The 22406-nt window shown below is 40.5% G+C and overlaps 3 protein-coding genes across 3 annotated transcripts; 2 read left to right on the top strand and 1 right to left on the bottom strand. All coding sequences in view use genetic code 11, as the record gives it.

Annotated features, from left to right (window-relative positions):
* Positions 1-5662: 5662 nt before the first annotated feature.
* Positions 5663-9958, top strand: EGR_05990 (hypothetical protein; the record flags this gene model as incomplete). The annotated part of the gene is made up of 4 exons (XM_024495239.1): positions 5663-5814; positions 6155-6215; positions 8703-9304; positions 9877-9958. 4 exons carry the CDS (start codon positions 5663-5665, stop codon positions 9956-9958), a joined length of 897 nt encoding a protein of 298 aa, XP_024350323.1.
* Positions 9959-16247: 6289 nt separating this feature from the next.
* Positions 16248-19238, top strand: EGR_05989 (Thymidylate kinase; the record flags this gene model as incomplete). The annotated part of the gene is made up of 3 exons (XM_024495238.1): positions 16248-16298; positions 17328-17557; positions 18812-19238. The coding sequence occupies 3 exons, from the start codon at positions 16248-16250 to the stop codon at positions 19236-19238; spliced, it is 708 nt and encodes a 235-aa protein (XP_024350322.1).
* A 1995-nt stretch (positions 19239-21233) lies between these two features.
* Positions 21234-22241, bottom strand: EGR_05988 (hypothetical protein; the record flags this gene model as incomplete). Its single annotated transcript, XM_024495237.1, has 2 exons — positions 21234-21434; positions 22101-22241. 2 exons carry the CDS (start codon positions 22239-22241, stop codon positions 21234-21236), a joined length of 342 nt encoding a protein of 113 aa, XP_024350321.1.
* Positions 22242-22406: the final 165 nt, after the last annotated feature.

Raw genomic sequence — 22406 nt, 5'->3', positions numbered from 1 at the left:
TGATGTGCTTAGTAAGAATTGGACCCCTGGTGATCTTGCCAAGTGGTGACAACAGTGATAACGCCAATTGGTGGTCCCCGCCCTGCCTTTAATCATGTCTTGAGTGGTGCCACAGTGAATCAGTGAAAAAGTTTGTGCTTGCAATGACTCTTGCAATTTGACTTTTCAATAAAAAGAAAGGAAGCGAAACTCCAAGTCGCAATATCTACCATCGTCCCAGTGTTCACTATTAGCTGCTTTTAAGCCGTTGAAATCCATTATTATCTCAACCTCATCTTTTTTTTCGTAAATTTTAAGAAAAGCAATTTTGTAAAAGTGGAACTTAGAATTAATATGATTACACGTTTATGCATTTGCTAGCGCGGCCTTTTGGAATGTTTTGATTACCCACGTTAGATAAAAGAGACATAGAAACCCAAGTTACAACGATGTTGTATTCCTAATGTTGCTTCTCCAATGCCTTGATCAAAAATTTCCTTTTTAAGTTGTTTCAATCCTTTCGTTTTACTATTTTTTTTTCAAAATCATACATTTAAAAACATTGAAGCTTTCTTCTAGCATGTTGACCTCCAACCTCATTTATAATGACCGCTTTGGACTTGATCCAAAGAACAACCCATTCTTAATCACGCTGCATCTTTTAGCAATCTTAGTAAATAAGGGCTCTTTGTTCCCATACCACCTTTATATTTTAAGATATTTAGAAGAAGCATAACAATTTGGTGGGTAATTGTGCCTTAAAAAGCTTTCAGTACACGGTCATGGCGAGGTCACGGCATCTTTGGTCAAGTAAATATTTAATAAAACATTATTGTCTAATAACAATAGGGTTAGTTTAAGGCAACTTATTTTACGGCCAAATTCTATATGTATTTAGACCTTAATGCTTTCTTCTTGCTAGGGAATTTTACTAGGAAAGGTCACAGAAGTTTTATCGAGCCTTGACAAACTTTGTCAGTCGTGACTTTGAACCTCTTGGCATGGCTTCCACCGTTTGCTCTTCATGCAGGCCGCGTTATGCGTCAGTGGGTGCTGCCAAGGCAAAAGGCGTGTGGCATCGACTTAGAGATTAACCTGTGCGTCAGCGTTTGGTGGGCGTATGAAAACGCAACTATTTGTTCTGCATTACCAAAACTTCTAATTAACCATCATTATATAGTGTTAGGAGTGTCGCATTGCTATCAGCCCATTGGGAGCCACTTACCAAGATGGCAGGTGGTATGCTCGAATAGATGTGTGAAGATGATCAAAATCCCTTGTGAAGGAGGACCCCCTGCAGAAAACTTCATGCGCAGTGTTTGAGTCTTTGACTGGTTTATTAAAATTAATGTTCTATTTAAAGTGATAAAACAATTTTAATGAGGCAACTATTAATAAAAAAAATGTGAATCAGGCATTTTAAATGCCTTATCTCGTGCTCAACTCCTTCCTTACCCTCTCGCACGCGCCAACTAAAAGGGTGTGACTTCTAGTCCTGTCAAAAGAGGACCAAGTAATTGGTTCATTGCAATGCTAACTTTCATCTTAGTATTTATTTTTTTACGAAGGTATTAAGAAGCCGATTGCACGGGGAGAAGGGCAAGAATAGAGTCGAATGTTTGAGTAATAAAACGACACAACTTTTTCTATAAGTGCGCAAATATCTGGACGGTACTAATCTACCTTTGTGGTGGTCGGCGATTTAGTGCAGGCTATCCCTCTAACATTGTCATTTTTTGGTTAAGTTGAAGTCAAATTATTGCCTTTCTTAGTACAATATTTTAAAAGGAATCAGCACTTTTCTATGGTTTATTTAAGTCTAAAATTATTCTTTTCTAACAGTGCCTTGTGTTCAAACCTATTTAATTAGTAAATGGAAAGGCCAACGAACGAGGCTTTAGCTTTATTAAAGCGTAACTATGATGGGGTCTACAAATTCCATATTTGAGGTTAGAACCCTTGCGAGTAAAATGAGCAAGTATCAAAAAGTGTGACCACCTCGAAGCGCAACCATCCTTCCTTGATGTCAAGATGCCGAGAGTTACTTTTAAGTTATGCTTCATGTTTTTCAGTGTCTTGAGTAGTATATCATCTTTGGCCGTGGTTTAGTTAAGTAAAGTGCTTTTTCCGTTCCTTTTTTAGCTGCAATTCTTTCTAATAAAAGAAATTTAATTTGTGTACTTTTTCCCCAAGCTCGTAAATCATGAAGCACAGCCTACGAGTTAGTGCTTGAGAACGTGTCTAGAGAAGTTGTCTTAAAGTAGGTGTATTCTAGGCATACGGATGGGCTGAAGGCCAGATGTATGCATCCCGTGGAGAGAGCTTCATACCACTAAAGTTAAAGCTAAGTTAATGAATACTCAATAAATTAGTGTAAAACCGCACGCCTCCAAGGTGCATATCATTTTTTACTAATAACTTTTAAAGTGAATTGTGCCTAACTTAAGAGGAAAAGAAAGTTCTTACCGTGTTAAGTCATTATGAGAAGTCTTTAAGTCAAAACATAGTAGTATATCTTATTTTTTAACCAAACTGCATTTGAACCAGCTTTTTATTTAAAAGCTGAGAAATATACCATAGCGACCAAACTTGGTACCTCGACTATTTTTTGAAAAAAATTGGATTACAGCTAGAATTTATTTAATCAAATATGCAACAGCAATAATTTTCAGGTGTATTTTTTCGAGTTTGAGCCCTTTCCGTCATTTCATAACTAATTCAAGACTAGAGTCATCAGTCAAGGTCGTTCTCAGCCCCCGAATTCAACTTCTTCCTCTTGATTTGGATCTCCTATCATGACACGTCATGTGGGGACTAGTATATAATGCCATTTTTACCTCTTTCATTAAGGCTTTTCACAGATCTGGCAATTCAAAAGTGACTTGTGCTTTTATAGTCTCTGTTTGATGCTATCCAGTTGATCTAGTCGGACAAGTTTTCTCTTCGAAGTACAGACGAACTTAGACTAATCTTTTGCTAGAAACATAGACTATCAAGCATATACTGCTGCAGCCACTTGGCAATAAAACTTAGATGATAATATTGCATAAGTACAAAAGAATTTGAAACTATTAGTCTAGAAATCGTAGGTGGAGTTCCATGAACGGGATTCACCGATATCTCCAAATATCGCCGTTGAGGAAATAACCTTTAAAGCACTTTTCCTTCCTCTTCTTCGAAGCAAACTTTGAGTGTGCTGTTTGTTAAGAATCAGGAAGGAGTTAGTTTAGAGATTAATACAGAAATTATAGGGTGGTATCAGTAGATTGAAAAATAGGTCAGAACGTCAATATATTCCACCACAATTACCCGTTATGATAATATAGGTGCGTTAAAATAAATGCTATTGCTTATGTGCTTTAAGAAGCATAGATATTCTCCTCCAATTGATGCATTCCTTCTTACTTGTATATGTAGTGGGAATTTGTTTGCTTGCTGAATTTCTAATGAGTTTAAGTAGCTACTCATCAATTCTGTTGGGATGTTGAGGCGAGGAAAACGGCCCCTTACCACCCCTTCGATTACTTTGACATTAAAAATTAGAAAATTTGATTTAACTCACAATTCTTAAGATTAAGAAGGGAATACGATCTATCACAGGTTTATTTTTAAACTGCCTAGCATTGTTTCGCTGACTTTTTTCTTAATAGAGGATAAATTTACGCTACTAATTTAATTGTAAGTAGGTTGCTAAAATACTTGCCCTTATCAATCGACAAAACATCATGGCGTCATCGTAAACGGTAGTATGATTGCCCATATTCGTGTATTTCTTGTAATGGCTAGTCACGTTCGAGGGTCCCATCGCTTAACTAGTAATTGCTTACCATGTTGGGCTGCTTTGCAGGCTATCACAGTACTGTTTAATCTTACAGCCATTGATGGATGTTTACGAAAAATGCTCATCTGCAAATAAAGGAAGTAAGTTTGAATGGTAAAAACCAATGGCTAATTAATTTTTGGTAATGTTAGCCAATGTAGAACAAATTTGGATTATGTGTCAGGAAAACCATCGCTGCAGCGCAAGATCTGAAAGTCATCTATTATTCGCGGTTGAAATATCCAGAAAGAATCACCGTCCAGGATATTAGATTATTGAGTGAAAACATCTCACAAAATAGGCAAAATTACTACGAAACATAGTATATGCAATACAATGGTGCGTTGTACCCTTCTATGGCTTTAGAACCGAGGTACACTTGATTAGTTAAGCAGACAATCTCGAATCGCACCAATCGGGTCTGACCGGCGTTTACCGGAGATGGGCCCAAAATATGCGGAAACTAGTTGAAAGCAGAACAGCAGGAACTGTGCCAAACCGTGCTGTATTAGTAGGCTGAGGTGTGTAGCTGCAGAGTCTTAGAAGTCAACGCCCGCAGCTTTCGTCGATTTCGCTACCGTTCATTGCATTCCGACCCGATTTACTCCTTCCATTATTCGTCGAGGTTAAGGATACCAATTTGAGGTCCTGATATCGTTCCGCAGATCTATGCCATGCCGCTGCACTTTTCGATTATACCCAGCAATTTACAATACCGAGATCCTTTAAATGGCTCAAGAATGGCCTCACTAACTTTCGTAAATCCTCCTTCAAATGCGGCGTATACGATAATCCTATTACCCCTCTCTCTGAGAATGTTTGTAGTGTCGGCAGAGCTGTCACCAAACCTGTCAGCAGTATTTGGCACCAAGAAAGGCCTACTGCATCTGGTTATTTTGAAGCCTTTGCTTAGATGGTTATCCATACTGCAGCCTTTTATTCATTAGTACATACAATTTCGGCTTTCCTGTCCTTACGCAATACGGTGAACTTACACAGTCCTATGTGTATTTATTCTTCGACTTTATATAATATAAACTAAAAGATGGCTTTTTTTGAGTTGTGAGGTATGTCCCAGTCGGCAAGCAGGCAGGAGGTAGTCCCGGTTTCTCACGACCTCCGGGTGAGAAAGATTTCGCCATCTTTGGATTTCCCGCATCTGAAACGGGATCCGATGTGTGCGTGAGAGAAGGAGAAAGGGGACGTGATTTGATATCCAAGCTGTTTGAGGAGGTAGAGGACGAGATGGCAAAGAAGTGAAAAAATTAAGCACACATAATTTTGTGTGAAAAGTTGAGGACTGGTCTTCCACTCCTTTTGAAGTCTAAAACCCGCAAATTAAATCACACAAGTTGTAGACGTGAGGGCGAGTGTTTGCGACTTCAGACCTCCTACGGCAAAATTCTCAGACAGATTGAATATGATACCGTTTTTTAAAAAATGATTAAAATACTTTTGTTTGTTAAGCCGGCACTTTGCAAAATTTCCTTGTATGATTCTATTTTATAATGCCTTTGTGTAATTTATAAATTTATCTCCTATAATTTTATGCGCATTTTTAGATTTTTGACAATCTTGAGATAAATTTGTAGTTGCTTTACCTAGCTAACGAGAGGGTTCATAACATTTGGTGGATATAGTAGCCGTGTAGCGCCTCAAGTACTCCCAAAGGTGAAAGAATGCACGATACTAGGGACTGGGGGTTACTGGCAAGGCTCTGTGGGTATTCCGCCTAGCGGAAGTACAAATGCGGAACCTTAGGTGCTTACGAGACCAAAACACTTAAAGTATAACAGCCATTGCACCTTAACGGAGCACGAAAAAGAAGAGAAGTCGGCACTTTCAACTACGTTGTTGAGGGGCATGGTGGACAGTCAATTAAGTGGACTGCCAATGCCACTTCTACTTGCGGTCGCCCTTCGCTCGGGTCCGCAGGTTGAAGAACAGCCTTGGTCACGGCGAAACGCACATGCGGGTCAATGCCGTATATCGATCCCCGGGAGGGCATCTCAACAGTAGATGCGGCTCCGTGACTGGTACCGCAGGCCAAACAACTCAAACATTAGTTAAGTTTAAGTAATTTGCTTTCTCTTTAGAGACTAACCGATATTTTTCGAACCCTTTTTTAAATTTGTAGTTCAGGTGACCTAACTCTTTAATGTGTTCTCTACTTAGAAGGGTTTGAACTCATCCTTTTGAAAGTAGCAGAAAAACGAAATCTCCTTGTTTATTATTAAATAAATGAAGTAAAAATAAAAAATGAGGGCAAAAAGTGGTTTGATTGAGATGCTCTTAAAGAGGGACCGTGGTAGAGGCAACACGCCAAAGAAAGCGTTGACCGTTTCCTTCCCTCAGCATCAAATTCCTCGTATGTATTTCGATCTCTTCTCGTCAAGTTTTGCTCACGGTCTCTAAGGTAGGCGTCTTCTTCATTTTTCGAAATAGTAAAAGATCTCTTTAGCTTTTTGTGGAAGGAAAAAGTGCAGCTCTATGCAGCGAATGATAGTAATGCAAACAATTAAATGTTTGTTTTGGCTATTGGAGAAAGAATTTCGAGGCATTTTTACGAAGACAGTTATGTCCACTTCAAACTAGCATCTTCGTATGTCTAAACCGTGGCGAAAAGTCTTGGCCCCTCTCATCAGCCTGTGGAAGTGGTTCATTAGCTTCTCTATCGGAGAATTTTCATATCGGTTTCAAAGCGCAGGTAGAAAGGAAAGACATTAGTTACTTTTTAAAATGAATGTGCGTGATGATTAAACCTTGAAAATTTGCCTCTTCATGTGACTGTACTCCTTTAAAGAGGAAACAATGTGATGTTTGCCACTCTTTCCAGCACAAAATAAGGTGGGTAGGTATTTTGGCAAGTCCGGTGCATTTCCGAATACAAACTGGCCATTTAAGCTGATTTTACCATTGCTATGTGCCACCGCCAGTTGTGCACTCGTCAACAAGAGGGAAAGGTGAGAGGAGGGGAAAGCCTTAGAGGCCTAGCAGGAAGGTTATATGTCCCAAAAAGAAAGTAGAGCCTCAAGATCCTGCTTATTCAGGTGTAAGGATGTAGTGAATGTCCTGTTGTTACAGATGCAGTGTTTGGCGCAATAGCCCGCCGAGAATAACTCAAAGTTGAAGCTGAAGCTGAAAATTCGACCCTTAATTAAGTACAAATTCACCCACTAATTCCCTTATTTGTTAATTTTCAAAAACTAAGTTCTGCACTTTTGCTTACTCAAAATATCACTTAACACTTGGGTGTCGAAATTGTAAAAAAAAGATTTGTTCCTTTCGTCCAACCTTGCAACACAAGGGTCATGCCCCATCCAAAGTTGGTGAGTCGACTATGCGAAAGAGGCTGCATGGCTTTATGACGCCCGTGAAAGGAGAAAGGAACAAAGTGATGATCATGGGGGACATTTTCCACATTTTTTAGTACATAGCATACTGGTGGGACACATTTGCCTAGCTCCCACCACGACTTTCCCCCTCCCCTGTTAATTTAAGTGTAAACCTGGTGTCGCAACACCGTTTCTGGGTTCTGCCACACGTCACACCTTTAAGCTATTGTGGTATCCAAAAGTAGGCTTTACTTCGTCATAATGTGGGATTGAGTCACATCTATCAAGATCTCGTCAGCGCCAACAACAGCAAGGAGTCCTGCCAAACAGTCACACGCATACCTTCGCCAAATCCGATTTTATTCATTGGATCCAGTCAAATCAAAAGGATAATACCAACTTTCCGCTAAGAAATGGTTACCACAGGGTTTACCAGCTTTTTTTAGTTCATATCATCACTTGAAGATATGATTTCGTCCTCAGTACCTTTGGAAGCCATTGCACTTTCTTGAATACTATAAAATGATGCGAGTGCTTAGGCCTCATTAACAATTTACGGTGTATACTTGGGACCTCTGCAACTGCTCAATTATCTTTTCTTCAAAATCTGGATTTAGGACCATATATTTTACTTGATACGAACAAATAGCTGACGTTTTTACAAAATGGTAAACATACACAGTCAGCTGAGTTAAGCCACTGAATTCAACTTTTCATGCGACTATTTAATACAACCCTAGTGTCATTGTTTACATGCGCTTTCAGGTGATTCTTTGAATAAGATAACCTTGAGTTAATGACATCTTTAAGGTCACGCACACGAGCCTTTTACTAGTGCTCACGAGGATCTTTGACAAATTTTTAATTCATTGTTGGGGACACATGAATGCGTTCTGTGTGGACTCCTTATTTGAAGTAGGAGTGGCAATAATCTCATTTCCTCATTTCATCTACTGCCAACCGATGGTTTGAATCCTTCTTGCATCACCCCGTCTACGCCTCGTCATTCGCTGCAGATGACCGTGGAATGTATATTTCGCTAGGTCTCCAAATTCCACTTCAGGATTTCCCTTATTGTGCACGTCACAAGGCATGGAGAGAAAACTGTTTCTCCTCAACCTTCGGACCTATACCTGCGTTTTGCTAAAGTAACCTCTCTTCTGTCACTCGTAGGAAGTAAACTTCATGACGTACGACTCACATGATGCGTACTAAAGTAGGCATTAATTTTCATTGCCTAGCGTCACTAGTTTGAAGTAACTTAGTATTTTCCAGTTTTAAGTCGAAATTCCACATGTCATTATTATGGCTTATTTTGCATCTCTTTCATTTTCGCATACGCTGATCCTTCAAAGACGACTACATTCGCCTAGACAAACCCGTGATACACGGCGTCAGACGTCTTTTTGATAGATGTCACAGTCTAACAGCGAAATCCAATGTTCCTGATTGGCTACTTCACTGCTCGTTCCGTCGTACGTACGCACACACGAGCACAGCACAATAATGCCGCCATCAGCAGTTAGCATCATTTAAACACTTTGAGGTGAGGCTTCTTTCTTGCTAAGGATCCCCTCCCCCAAATGCCCAAACCCCAAGATTACGTGCTATTTGTTCACGAAGAGCGACATTCACAAAGGCATCGACATCCACAAAAGCGTCGACATTCAAAAGGCCACCGACATCGCAGCCGGCAACGCCACTCATCAGCTCAATCAGTCAAAGCATCAACCGCCTCAAACTACAAACTAGTCCCTCAGGACGAATCCTCTAAATACTCCCACAAGACGCATAAAAAGGGGCTCGATTTCCTCCTCACCAATGGCAGTGTCTATCCGCTCAAAGTCGATCCTCCTGTATGCACCGAACTCGTGCGTCTACAGCGAAATTTCACGCCTTTGAAACCGAACTATCCGATACCTGAGTATAGGTCACGAAGTGGAACTTTGGCGCCGCGTTCAAGGAATCATCTAGAGGCTCCGATTTCACTCGCTCCGACTACAAGGATGAGGAGTTATGACAGTGGTAGAAGTTGTGACGATGTGAGCAGTTATAATTTCGACTCGGACCTTTCGACAAAAGAGGAGGCAGTAGCATTGAAATTGAGTAATATAATCCAACAGATGGAGACGAAGATGCATGCGAATGGGAAGGACAAAGTTATATATGTGTAAGTTACGCATTTTTCCACCCAAATTTCGAGGTCAAAATAGTAGGGAGGGGAAGTGTTTTCTGACTCGAGACTGTTTATCAGCCCCACCAGAATTTCCTTATCGTCACAGGACCGTCTAATATTTCTTGTACCTTTTTGTGTCTAAAGGCTCCTTTGAATATAATATAAAATGCGGCTGTTACTTCTCTCCGTTTTTTCGAAATTCAGCGGTTATTTTTACATGCTTGATAATGCAAAATGTAACGCGAGATAGCGCAAAGAAAATCAATTTCGGATTCTGCATTCCAGCAGTCATTTCTAAATTTAACGATTTCGCCAATTTCGGTTTCATAATTAAAAAATTAGTGGATGTTTTACCCAATCATTTTCTGTTGAATACTGCGTGAAAGATGTGCAATCTAGATGACACTGATGTTCGGGTGGTTGTCCTTTGCAATTGTCGCTGTTGCGGGGACAGCTTCTTCCGGTAATTTTTCATACTGCCCTCATCCTTTTGCTTATTTCATCTATTTACGAAGTTTTCCACTCCCTTTGACGAGTCAGTAACTAGCATTCATTATTTTTTGCAGACACAACCCCGGCTTAGAGCAGAAACGGAAAGTCGAAAAGGATCCGCGCCAACCTACCTATATTAAAAGTGAGTTTCTGTGATCACAAATTGTTATTAAAAACTTACTTGAGTTCTATTTATGGATCAGTTGTTCATATGTATTAAATGGCAAGTTCAAAATATATGTATATCTACCACACAGTCGTGCTATCGTTCTTTTTATTCGCTGATTGACACCTAGTATACCAATCTGCCCATGTCCTTTCCGGCGTTAAAGAGAAGTACTTAACACCTACCCTCCTTTTTTCCTCGTTGATTGATATGTTAGTGCGATTACTGCTCTACTCTACTATCCTTACTTCGCCCTAATAAATTGACGTTTAGGCTAGTAATGGGTCGCATCACGATCCTGTCCGCACATTAATACGTAACGCTGTTCTGTGGCATATCCAAAGCTGTGACTAACATAAAGTAGTCTTTTTACCATTCTAATTGTAATTTTAACTGCGAACAATTGTTTACCAGCACTGCCACAAAATGCTCATATTCAAAGCAGTCGCTGATAGGTTTCTGTAAGGTTGAAGAACCAATGTTTACTGTGTGTGTTTTTGACAATTGGGCATGGAACACTTCTTGCTTTCATTGTAAAATTTTTCTGATCCTATTTCAAAGTAACTGGTATCAACAAGCTCGTTTCCATTACGGTAGCTCCGCTTCTCTCACTTTGTAAAAGTCGGTTGCAATCGCGTCTTTTTAAGTAATACTGTAACACCAGTTCTTCCAAAGTTTCCCTTTCACCCAAAAATATCTGATTTGAGATTTTATGATATTGACGTAACTTAGTTCGCAATTTTTGGAATTCGTTTATAGTGCAGTTTGTGGTGTAAGTTTCAGTTTATTCAGGAGTAAATTTGTGCGTATGTTTTATCAAACGCTCATAAATGCTCAATGAATAAAAGTAGTTGATGATTTCAGTTAATTTAAATACTCTATCTTAAGGTATTGTAGGGCCCTGGGTGACCATCCAAGGCCTAGTATAATTTCTCATTAGATAATGTAGATGAGACGTGTTGTGTATAGTCAAGACACCTTGGCATTAAGATGGTGAGCGAACTGGGCAGACGCAAAAACTCGCACGTTGCAAAAACAATAGCTGTACCACAGAACACCTGCCTAAGATGAGTAAAATAGCCAAAACTAATCATCGTCAACTTTCCCTATTAATGCACATATTCTTCCTTTCCCGTTCTAGTTATAGAGACTTTCGCAATAGAAGGGTCATAAAAAAGTAACTAAACTATGCTTTAATACGCACTTTTTAACATTGCTTTTTAACGCGCCATAGCAAGCCTTTCCCTCTGGCTTTGATTTACTCTAACGTTCCCGCCTCGCTATATGTACCCTCTAATCCACCCGACCACATAGTTTCGCCACATTTTAAATTATTCTTATCCGGACCCTAGACGAAAAAATCGTATAGACACGTGCGTAGCCTTGTTTTCTACTAAATAAATACTCGGCTTCTTAATTTTGGTATGTCATTCTATGACCAGTGTTTTCATTAATCATGATCGCTTCTGTACTTCACAACGCTATGAAATCGGATTCATCGTAGCCTTCTGATTCGGGGTAAGGCCTACCAACCGCTCGGGAAGAGGGTTTACTGCCAGGGCTTGGAGACCGTAGGTATAGATGAGTGTTAATATCAACAGGATGGTGGTGGAACCTGCGGAAAGTGAATAGCCCACAAGGCTAAACGCGCATTTAGACAAACCTCGTTTTTGTATCCTACCCTAGGAATATCTTAAGTAGACTGCAAACTAAACTAGAAACGAAACGGAAGAGGGGAGCTGTTTTAATTCTCTGGTAGAAACAAATTTTGAAACAAGATCTGGGATAAAATTGGGATGTTAGCACAGGTAGTATGCTGACGGGGGTTTTAGGCTGCACCAGATAAGGGCACAAGGTTGAGTTTTTCATTCTTTTCTCAACGTAATTTTCCTGCTAATAATGAGCCTACTTTTAGTTCTACTCATTACTTAATTCCCTGCGGATCCTCCGTTGCCTTTTTTAAAAGCCTTTTGAGTAAAATACGTGATTAAAGTAGGGAATATTCACGCGGTGTCTTTAAAAAATGCATCCGAATGTTGTCAAGTAGATGTTTTAGTGGATGAGAGATAATATTGCTAAAATGGTTGTGTCTAGAGTGACCCCATTTTGGTGGTATTTCCCCTAAACAATACCTAGCACAACAAATTTTACTTATTTACTACTTAAAATTATAAAATTGAGTCTTTACTCACTTATTGAAATACGGGACAGGATGACCCTGACTTTGGCCAATCAAAAACGGACCGCACAAATGCAATATGCGCAAAAACCTCTTCCAACTTCCAGAGAATAAAATTCTTTTAAATAGGCTTAAAATTCCGAAGCTTTGGGGAAACATTGGTCAACACGGCAGTGTTTCATTGTCCTTGTATATAGCCAACAATTGCACTATCCAACGGACTAGTTCAGCTGCTGCTCAAAAACCTAAGGAAATGTGACCACTCTCGGACAAGTTTGTTGCTTTAGACCCATTCGATCTGATTGTAACACGATATTTTCATGTAATTATCATAAATTTGTAAAAGACGCGTGGCATCGTGCGTCGCGTATGTGTGACACTCAGATCGTCATCTGTATATTACACTGTTGCCCACAAATTGCTGTTTATTGCTAATTGGTACTCATCCGAAATTTATCATAGGAAGACCCAGGTAGTTGTCAACGTTGCTCTAGAGTTGGCTCCAAAACCCCGTGAATTTGGAAGAATTTTATTACGATCAAATGAAATGTCTGGGATTAGTGATGTCGGTGGCATGAGCGACGCATCATGTGACACGAAAAAGGTCTCCACATTCGCGCTTGGTGACCGCTATACTCACAAGACCTTGAATCATGAATTTAATTGTCATTATGGTAGCAAAAGCTGGAGTAGATGGCGACCTCATGTGTTTCTACACGTCATAGTGTCTATTAGTTGGATGTGAGTAATGGAGTGTTCAATTTGCAGAAAAAAATAATCAAACAACATGAAATATGAGTAGGTACTAGTAATAAAACGCTTCACTCAACCGAAACGACGGGAAAGCAATAGAGCCCTAAGTAATTGTTTGTGTTATGCCCTGAGAACATTATCTCTTTCTCACCATTACGATATGGGCTTGGGTGGAAATAGCTGCTAGTTTCAGAGGGCTGAGAATTGCAAAAAGGTGAGGGATTTCTTGCACATTTCTGCAAACGCTTGCCTTTTGATATTGAGGAACATTTCATGTCTCTCCATCGGTTCGCATTAATCTTACGTCATTTTAACCCAAGTGTTCAAGCCAAATCGGAACTTTTGGGTTTAGGGCTTTAAAAAACACTTTAAGAACAAAAGTCGCCGTTATTTTTACCGAATAGTTGACTGTCAATTTCTCGATTATACTAGCACCTGCTGGATTCAAGATGAGCGTTTTTGATGTTGAAATCGTTGTTGATAGATCTAAAACATCGCAAAAAAGTGTGATTCCCTTCCTTCATCTTGGTATCCAGCCTGCGCTAGCTTTGTCAAATTGCAAGTTTGCTTAAATGTTTGTGTGGTTTTCATCGTACGCATAGAAGAACTCGTCGTTTATGTCGATTCGCCGACATGTGGAAGTACGACCGCCTTTTGGTTAAATGTTGATAGCATTCAAACAAATACCTTTTGTGGCTGAACGCATCGCTCTGTGCTCGAAGTTTTCCATACAAGTATACATCTGACAGTTTTGAGCTCTCATTCATAGTGCTCAATGCATGCACTGCCACTGGCGCCCGCCATCTTTGTATACGGCGTCTGGACTGGCGTGACCCACGACCTTTACGGCAGCTACTATTGCGCGTGGCGCCGCCGCGGTAGCATTTCTTCTTCCAACTGCAAAATGGAACGGATGCTTTTGGCTTGAATATTTTAATCAGGAATTTTCTTGAAAAAAAAAACGATGTGACAATGGATGGGTGATGCTGGAGAACGAATTGCGTTAGTGATTTTGAGTGAAACCGATCCTCAACAGGGTAGAGACAGACAACCCAATTAAGTAGGATTGAGACACAGCTTTTCAGCTCATTTTTGCCTGTATTTTTGGTGAATTAGTTTTTATGGGTTAGTTATTTTATTTAACGATCATCATCCTACACACTCCCATTTGTGGGGAGTGCTATTACGCTTTTGGCAGTCTTTAATGAGACTCTTCATTTCCCCTCACTTTGGGTGGTTTAATGGGATCCCTTATTAGAGGTTCTCAAGTCAAGCACGTGCTTCCAATTTTATAACTGTTTGAAGGAAGGAAGAATAGGTAGCTAACTTACTCTAAATACCAAAATGACTTAATTAATCACCAGTCTGGCCTTAAAATTCTTCGTTAAACCAGATAAATTTAAGGAACACCTTGAATAAGTACCGGCATAAAGGGATTGATCACAAAAAGGTGTCGGGTTGGTGGCATGTAAATCTCGTATGCCCTGTGCTGCCATCCAGGGCTATCAAATTTTTCTGTAAGATCCAATCTGCATGATATATCTCACTTGGCATGATGGTGTGCTCCAAGAAGCGTGATCACTGGTGCGATTCACGAGTCGACTGTATCATCACAAGTAAGTCAACCGTCATAGCTCATGGTGTTTACCATTTTGACAAACTTTTACAGCTCCAAACCTAACGATTTAGTTATGCTCAGGCCAGGAGGATGCCATGACTACTTAATTGTTTTCAGCGTACTTGAATTACCTCGTTTTTGACGAGACGCAGTGTAACCAGTTGTCACTAAACTGTAAAAAAGTACATGTAGCATATTTGTGACGACCGAGAAGGAAGAAACTCTAGTATTTTACCAAGGTAAGAGCTGTAAATGAACAGAAAGTACTGGGTGCAATTTGCGTTAAGATCTGACTCTCAAAATAAGATTTACATCTGCTATATTTGAATTTATGAAAAAGAATGCAACCAGCGTTTTGTCGCTAAATTTAGTTCTCAGACACGCTTATACAGTTCGGAGATTTTGAGTTTTAAGGGGTTTTTTTATTGATAGCTAGATTTAAGGAATCGGGGTGACCCATATATGTGACGCAGCTAGAGAATGGTAATTAGTAGACAGGCTTATTCCATCCTTCCGCATATTTCATGATTCCTAATTTACAGCTATCAGTGTATCGCGCCAGCACGAATGCATTTCAAGTATATTCTTTGAGTATGAGTCTTGCTTTTATTGTATTATTTTACAAATAAAATTTTGTTGATGTCCGGTGTGATTGACAATAATTAAACTTTCTCATCTGTTGGCAGCGTTTATTGATCATTAGTCATTATTTTTGGCAAATAAAGTAAAATGAGAGAACGTAAGGGTCCCGAAGTTTCCATAAATTGAAATCATTTGCGCAGCATTCGAAAAGATTCCAAGTAGTTGCCCGATGCGCGTTAGGACGTAAAACCCATTACTCAAAAGCTATTGAAGCGATTGATAGTGTAAAAATGAATGTTTTAAGAAACGCTGCTCCGGATTAATGAGAGACCTTAAAATCCCTTTGGAAGTGCGCACATAATCGCTAAACGACCCTGATGAATTTCGAAATTCATAATTAAGGTAGCAATGAAATGATTGCACGTCTCCAAAACAGTTCGTAAAATGACAGTATTAGAGAAGGTGTTTCCGATGTGACTAATATTGCTCTAGAAGGACGGATCCGAACGAAACACCACTAGGATTTTCCGCCAAAAATTGTTTTAATCGACTTTGTAACTTAATTGATTCTGAGCATTGCCATGGTTCAGAGCGCAGCAGGGGAGAGCTGTGTTTCATGCAGAGATTTTCGACAGCAAATATGCCGATTTTAACGCCTTTTTATTTTGGGTTTTGTGTGCTGAGCGAGCATCACTGGAAGGATTTGGGCAGTAGTTGCGTCGAATTGAGGACTGCCTGAATCACGTAGTGGTTAGGGTACAAACTCCAATTTGCATGTCTTTTAAACCAATGTGGTGTTGTTAGTTCAAAAAGTGACGGGTGATTGGTTGTTTCTTAACTTTAAGGAACTGATATGATTTTGATATGGTGTTTGTTTTTACGTGCATTTAAACGTCAGTTCTTTGAAACTACTTAACCTGCAGTTTTGCAATGCAGCATATATATATACCTTTTGTAGAGAAAGCGAGTAGTCAAATTGAAGGTCGTAACTGAGGCGCGGTCAGCATCTCCGAAATCACAGAAGGGTTCCCTGTCTAGGTATCCCCAAAACTATCTTCCACCCATTGACTCTAGGCAACAATTATGTTCAATTTCGACCATTTTTGTTGCTTTAAGGCCATGAGGCTTAAGAGAGATGAGGTAAATCATGGATCATGCTACATATCCGACTCTTCTGTTTTATCACGGTCTTGAAGAGGTTCGTGCAAATGGTTTATGCCAGCGAAAGGTTTTTGTTTAATATAATCATGAGTATGCTTAAAAAATAAAGATAAGAAAAAATTAATTAGTAAAGTAAGATAGGGTGAAGCTTGCCCATTTAGTGTACTTTTTCGTAATCCACAAATAATTGCAAGCCGTCACAGAAAGCACTCACAATAAGCGGTTGCGTCGAACCCTTAATTACTTACAACAAAAAAACTTAGGTAAATAGATAAAAAGTGACTCCGTACTTGTTTGGCCTCAGTCAAGTTTTACCTAATTGTTTTGCATGTATGTGTATTTGGCGTTGTTCCGAATCGGCCGCTTATATACCGCCTTGCCTTCCGTGTGTTGGGTGAGCAACTACTGTATTTCATTTTACACTCTACTTTTGTTTTCTGTGTGGCTTTCTCTTCTGATAGGTTTTAATCAGTTATTTTCTTTGTGGGGTTATTTGTTCGTAAATACTTCAGTTATCTTTCGTTGCAGCCTTCCTTAAGGCTTGGTATTTTGCATGTGCACATGCATCATTTCTATCTATCACACTGTCAAATTGCTTATACTCAATTTTTCTTTTAATAATCTATCGGATTTAATGTTCGGTGCCTCAAATCTTTTTGTGATATACATCTCGCGTATTCTGGTCATGGTGATAATTAGTTGTTTATCACAAGTTGTAGTTCAGGAAGCAGTAAACTATCTCCATTCGCTTCAGACAATAAAGCCATATGGACCGGGAATTTTCGCTTAAATCACTTTTAGAGTTTTTAATTCGACTAAGCATACTGACTTGTGCTCACTGTGTTTAAAGCTTTGTCAAAGCGCTATTTTGCCCCTGAAGGTGGGGTTAGACACTTGAATTTATTAGTGTGATCTAGCTTTCATGGCATTGTTTCCTCCATCCTCGCACTCTGCCGCACTGTAGTCTCTTATGTACTGGTAGAAACTGGCCACTTTCTCTACAGCTAGCCACCTTAGATACCAAGGATCTAACGTCTGGTTGAAGATCGCCTTTTTTCATCCACAGATGGTATCAAAAAGGGGTTTATTCGTCGTACTGGAGGGCCTTGATCGAGTGGGCAAGTCGACACAGGCAAAGATGTTAGCGGGGGCTCTCAGCGATATCTACGGTGCGAAGACTTACCTCCTTTGCTTTCCCGATCGCTCCACCGCCATCGGGCAGTGTCTGAGTAACTACCTCTCCGGTAAAGTCGACATCAATCCGCATGCCGTTCACCTCCTCTTTACTGCTAACAGGTAACGTTTCAGTGCTCTGAGACGTTCCTGAAGGCGTAGTAGGGCCTGACAGTGTGTGGGAATCCTATTTTTTTATGCCAACGGTTGGACTGAGAGGCTGTAGGCTTTGAAGTCGTTAGAGTTCGCGTAGACTGAGGGACTTGAACAGTTAAAACCATATACAAACGAACGTAGTTTTACTGTAGTGTTTTGATCAGGTTCTCAACTTGCTTTAGTTCGTATTTATGGCTGGAAGCTATGATGTACTATTGCCTCGAGGTAACGTTTGTGCATGAATCAAGCACATGGAAATAACATTTTTGGTAGTGTATTAATTGGTAAATACTTGTGAGTTCCATAAAGGAGGACTCCTACTTCAATAGCATTTTTTTTCACGATTTTGTCTAGTTTATGCTTGTTTCTTTATTATTATGGTCTTGAATAGTGAGTCAGACTTAAAATTATTTTTAAGTCTTTTAGCCTTAGAAGCGCAATATCAGTCCCTTATTTTAAAGGTCGTTGTTTAAGTCCGCACACTGTTCACAATTTTACCGATCAGTTTAATGTCACTCTTGGTATTCCCTACCGTGATGTTTTAACTCCCACTAATTGCGGATAAAATATCCACTTTTGTACCATTTATCATCGCATTAACACTATTTATTCATTTCTACTGCTTGTGAGAGCTTTGTACTGTTGTGGGTGCAAGGATGTGGCATACCTGTTTTAACCTGTCGTTTAGACCTAGATCTAGTCGATGTCAATAATCTTACCTGAATTTATAGACAAAGTGGTTGTCATTGGAGAAAAGACCGGTCTACTGTTTATGCCTGGCTGTTAGTGGAACTTACATGAAATCGTAGAAAGTCGAGTTTGGGGAGCATTTGGACTGCAATTTTTTGTTTTTTCTGGTTCATTGCGTGACATGTGGTAATTTTGGGTGTTACAGCATGCTCACCGAAGCCTTCACCTCTACCAACAAGCAAAATTTTATTTTAGTTTTGCCCTAAGCAATAATCCGATGTTCCATCTTGGCTCGGATCAAGCTGATGCCATGAGTTTCATCTTTGTTACCATCATTTCACTAACCCCAGTATTAATATCTGTCTAGTAGGTGTCAACACCACATTAAGTAAGCAACACATCTTTCTCATTTACTTCACGAGGTTACCACTTTGTTTTTTGTAGAGTGGTTTAATTTTGGAAGCATTTGTTAATCGACTGCTTATCTCTCTCATCTCCCCAGTAATCGTAACGTCTCTCTTTTAAAATCAGGTGGGAAAAGGCATCAGATATCCGGACCGCTCTTGCAGAGGGTCGCTGCGTCGTGCTAGACCGCTACAGCTACTCGGGTATTGTCTACACCGCCTCGAAGGAGCACCCCGACTCTCCTACCTGGGAGTGGTGTCTACGTAGCGAGGAGGACCTCCCCCAGCCTGACGTCGTGGTATGCTTTGTCCCCTCCAGTGTGGACAGTCTGGAGGATCGGGGTGACTATGGCAAAGAACGCTTCGAAAATGCGTCCTTCCAGACCCGCGTGCTGGCTAACTTCCGTAGATTGGCAAAGGATTTTGAGGAGAAGCGCCGGAGAGGGGAAACAGCACCTTCCTGGCGGTGGATCAATGTGGGAAACTCGGACATCCTTGAAGTGCATAAAATGGTGCTTCAAGCCGTCCTGGAACACACTCCAGATAAGGTGTAATGTGTGCGCGTGTGTACTCAGGAAAAGATTTTGAAAAATAGTAGGCACATACATAAGCTCGTATTTTTCTTCTTTTTTGGGATCATAACCAAAGTTTAACTCAAACCGGAATCACAAAGTTCATGAAAGATGGTGATCCACTTCGGTGACCTTTCCATTTGGTCATTGTCCTCCATCATGTTCATATCCCCACACCGGGGCTTAAGTAATATGAGGAAAGCTTCGGTATGGAGAGATCTATCAATCTAGTTGAACCACCCCAAAGTAGCTTATTTCAATTCACCATCGTACAAATGATCGTGTTCACTGCTTCTGAGGAGAGGTTGTTGTCGTGCAGTTTCATGCGAGGTCAGACCTCTTCCAAATTTGCACATTAGGGTATTTGTGTTTGCCCTTCCTTTGCTTTAACGTTTGCAACATTTCTCACATTCGACCGAGACAGTTTGCAGTCGGCATGCATGCCATGGGCCCTCACACTTACTTCGGAACCGCCCACATTTGTCCTTAACTCAATCAGGAGGTGATTGGTGCTGCGAGTGATTTGAAATTTGCGCACGCGTGACCTCGGCGAGCCAATCGGCAGTCTCAAGTAGGCTATTTGCATCTCTGCGGTACCGCAGACCTCACATATGATTGGCTAGTTCCAGAGGTTTTTTCTTCTCTTTTTCTCTAGTTAGGAGTCAAGTTTGTTTAACTTGGTATAATTTTAAGTTGTCTTAAATAAAGTCTCATTACATTCAACTGCCTGATTTCTTATGTCCTTTCATGGTCTCGACATCTCGATGGTTGCGTCAACGGTAACGTTCTCCATTAGAAGTTCCACCTCTCGTGTGGAAGTAGCCACCATCAAAAGCCTGTCTTTGTTAATTATGCTCTTTGTGTCAACGATTTCGGTGGCAATGACGTGCAGAGCGGAGGCTTTGAATGTTAATTTTCTACTGCCTTAGAAATTTAGCGACATACGTGAGCATTTTCTCAACTCTCTGTCGTGGTCTTATCCCTTCAAACTGTCGTCTTGCTTCTGATCCACTTTCCTTTAACCTCTCCAAGCAAAGTAGTTGTTAAATTGGGATATTTCTTAAGAGTATATTCTTACCAGCGCTACTTTACAGTACCACCTCCAAGACCAAAAAAGTCAATGAGTAAATGCATGTCTACCTGCTAGTAGATGGCATTCAAAACGAGTATAACTGGTCACAGAAGTGAGGCGTGGTAACAATTGTGATATATACAAATGCACATCGTTTGTCCACTTTATGGAATTCTGCAATGCAGTGACAGGAACTTCACTTTCAAAACACAACATTCAGGTTGACTTTTGTGTTGTGTATAAAATTGGCGCCCACAGTCACGTTCCAAGCCAGTTCTGGATAAATGGTAAATTTTGTTGCCCACGTTTCCTAGCATATGTTTGTCTTTAACGACGTCTCTTCTACTATCATTGCCTTACCTTCTGCTGAGTGTAACTTTCGAGTTGGTGAAACGACCCTTATCTTTTGATACAGGATTGGGAAAGTCCTCAGGTTGACTGACGAGGAGGAAATTGCATGGACGTTCTACCAGTCTGTCTGGGGCTTGCAAGAATGAACGGCAACTGTTTGGGAACAAACAGGATAGGAAAAAGGAATGCTAAACCACTTTAGGGGTATAAGGCGGAGGGCCTCATTACGAGGTTGTTGGAGTCGTTCATCTGTTGCGGTTTTGTATACCTCACGACCGTAAGCAGCTCTTGAAGCATCTTCCTTGCGAACTTTACCAGCTCGGTGATGGGGTGGGTATTAGTGCCACGGAGTTGCTCGGCCATAATGGGTGGACGAACTCTGTGTCTGGACTAGACTCTGTTTGGAGGAGAGTCACAAAAGGCTTGTTCCACTAGAAGTTGGAGGCTCTTTACGTACTCCTCGTCTTCCTTGCCACTTTTTGGCAGCTACCAAAGAACTCTCCGGCGAGTATCTTTTCTTCGTGGTCTATGAGGAGTTGGGGTTGGGTAGCAGACTATTCATCCAAATCAATGTTTGGAGTCATCACAGCTTCTACGGCGGTGAAGTATAGGTTTGGGATGGGGCCCGTGGGACCTGTGCTTGAATCCAAAGTTTTATGCCGCATCTCGAAGTCTATTTCGTTCTCAAAAGGGAGGAGATTTGCTGACACTGCTGCCAGCGTAATAGGTTCGGCTTTTATCTCTTCCACCTCAATCTTCAATCACTTCAACAAGTAGACTGCTTAGGTAAGGGCATGCTTTATTGAGAGAGTTGTGGATGGAGTACAGTGGTAATGGATATGTTCGTTTAGAGCGGACTACTTCCTTAGTAGCTGATGGCTTCCATTCCATCACACTATTGCGTTTGTTTACCGCTTCTAGCCCAAAATGTGGATTCGAAATGAACGTATACTGCAATATAACAGTGTTAATGTTAATTCCATCATCATTTCCGTTTAGGTAGGTGAAATCTCATGTGCTAAGGACTAGACTAAACGCTTTTAATGGTCAAAATAGGTGCTTTGTAGGGGTGTTTAAGAGGCGGATGACGCAAACTTGTATGTCACTTCCTTAGCTAAAAGTGCTGTCACAATAGTATCTTGGACTGCGCTGCTCCCTGCAATTTAACTTAATGCCACTTTTGTTCTGTTGCCGCAATAAACTTCCACACTTTGTCTATCTGTTACCTTTATAGGCCCAAAAAAGAAGAATGGAGCCAGTCTTTGCACTCCGCAGTTGATGTTAATGTTTACTTATGTTTGAGATTCTGCATTTCAGTGCCTATCAAAATTCAGATGCCGAGCATTGAAATTCATCCATTAATGAATGTCTGTAATAAATCTAGAGACATTAATTGCCTTTGAGGGAAGTATGTGTCATACAGTTGCTGGAGGAGCAGCCGCCATGGAGAAGGAGAGCACAAGTAGAACAATGGCAGCCCTACAATCCTTGTGTGCGTCGACATGGGGTAAAGCGCCCATGAGCACTTCTTCAAATTTAAAGGAAGCTGGAACATTGAACATCCGCTGACGCGGTAAATGTTGTCAGGGTCTACTCGAGTGAGTGCAATAGTTCAACTGCGGCTCCACTGAGCCTGAATATTTTTTAATGCATCTGTGATGAGGTGAGTTGATTCAGGTGATGTTTTCATTACACTTGGACTTTCAATCTTGCATGTAGTTAAATAC

This window comes from Echinococcus granulosus (genome assembly GCF_000524195.1).
Source record: "Echinococcus granulosus chromosome Unknown EG_S00049, whole genome shotgun sequence".
Lineage (NCBI taxonomy): Eukaryota > Metazoa > Platyhelminthes > Cestoda > Cyclophyllidea > Taeniidae > Echinococcus > Echinococcus granulosus.
Note: the sequence above shows the minus strand (reverse complement) of the source record. Positions and strands in the feature narration are given on the sequence as shown.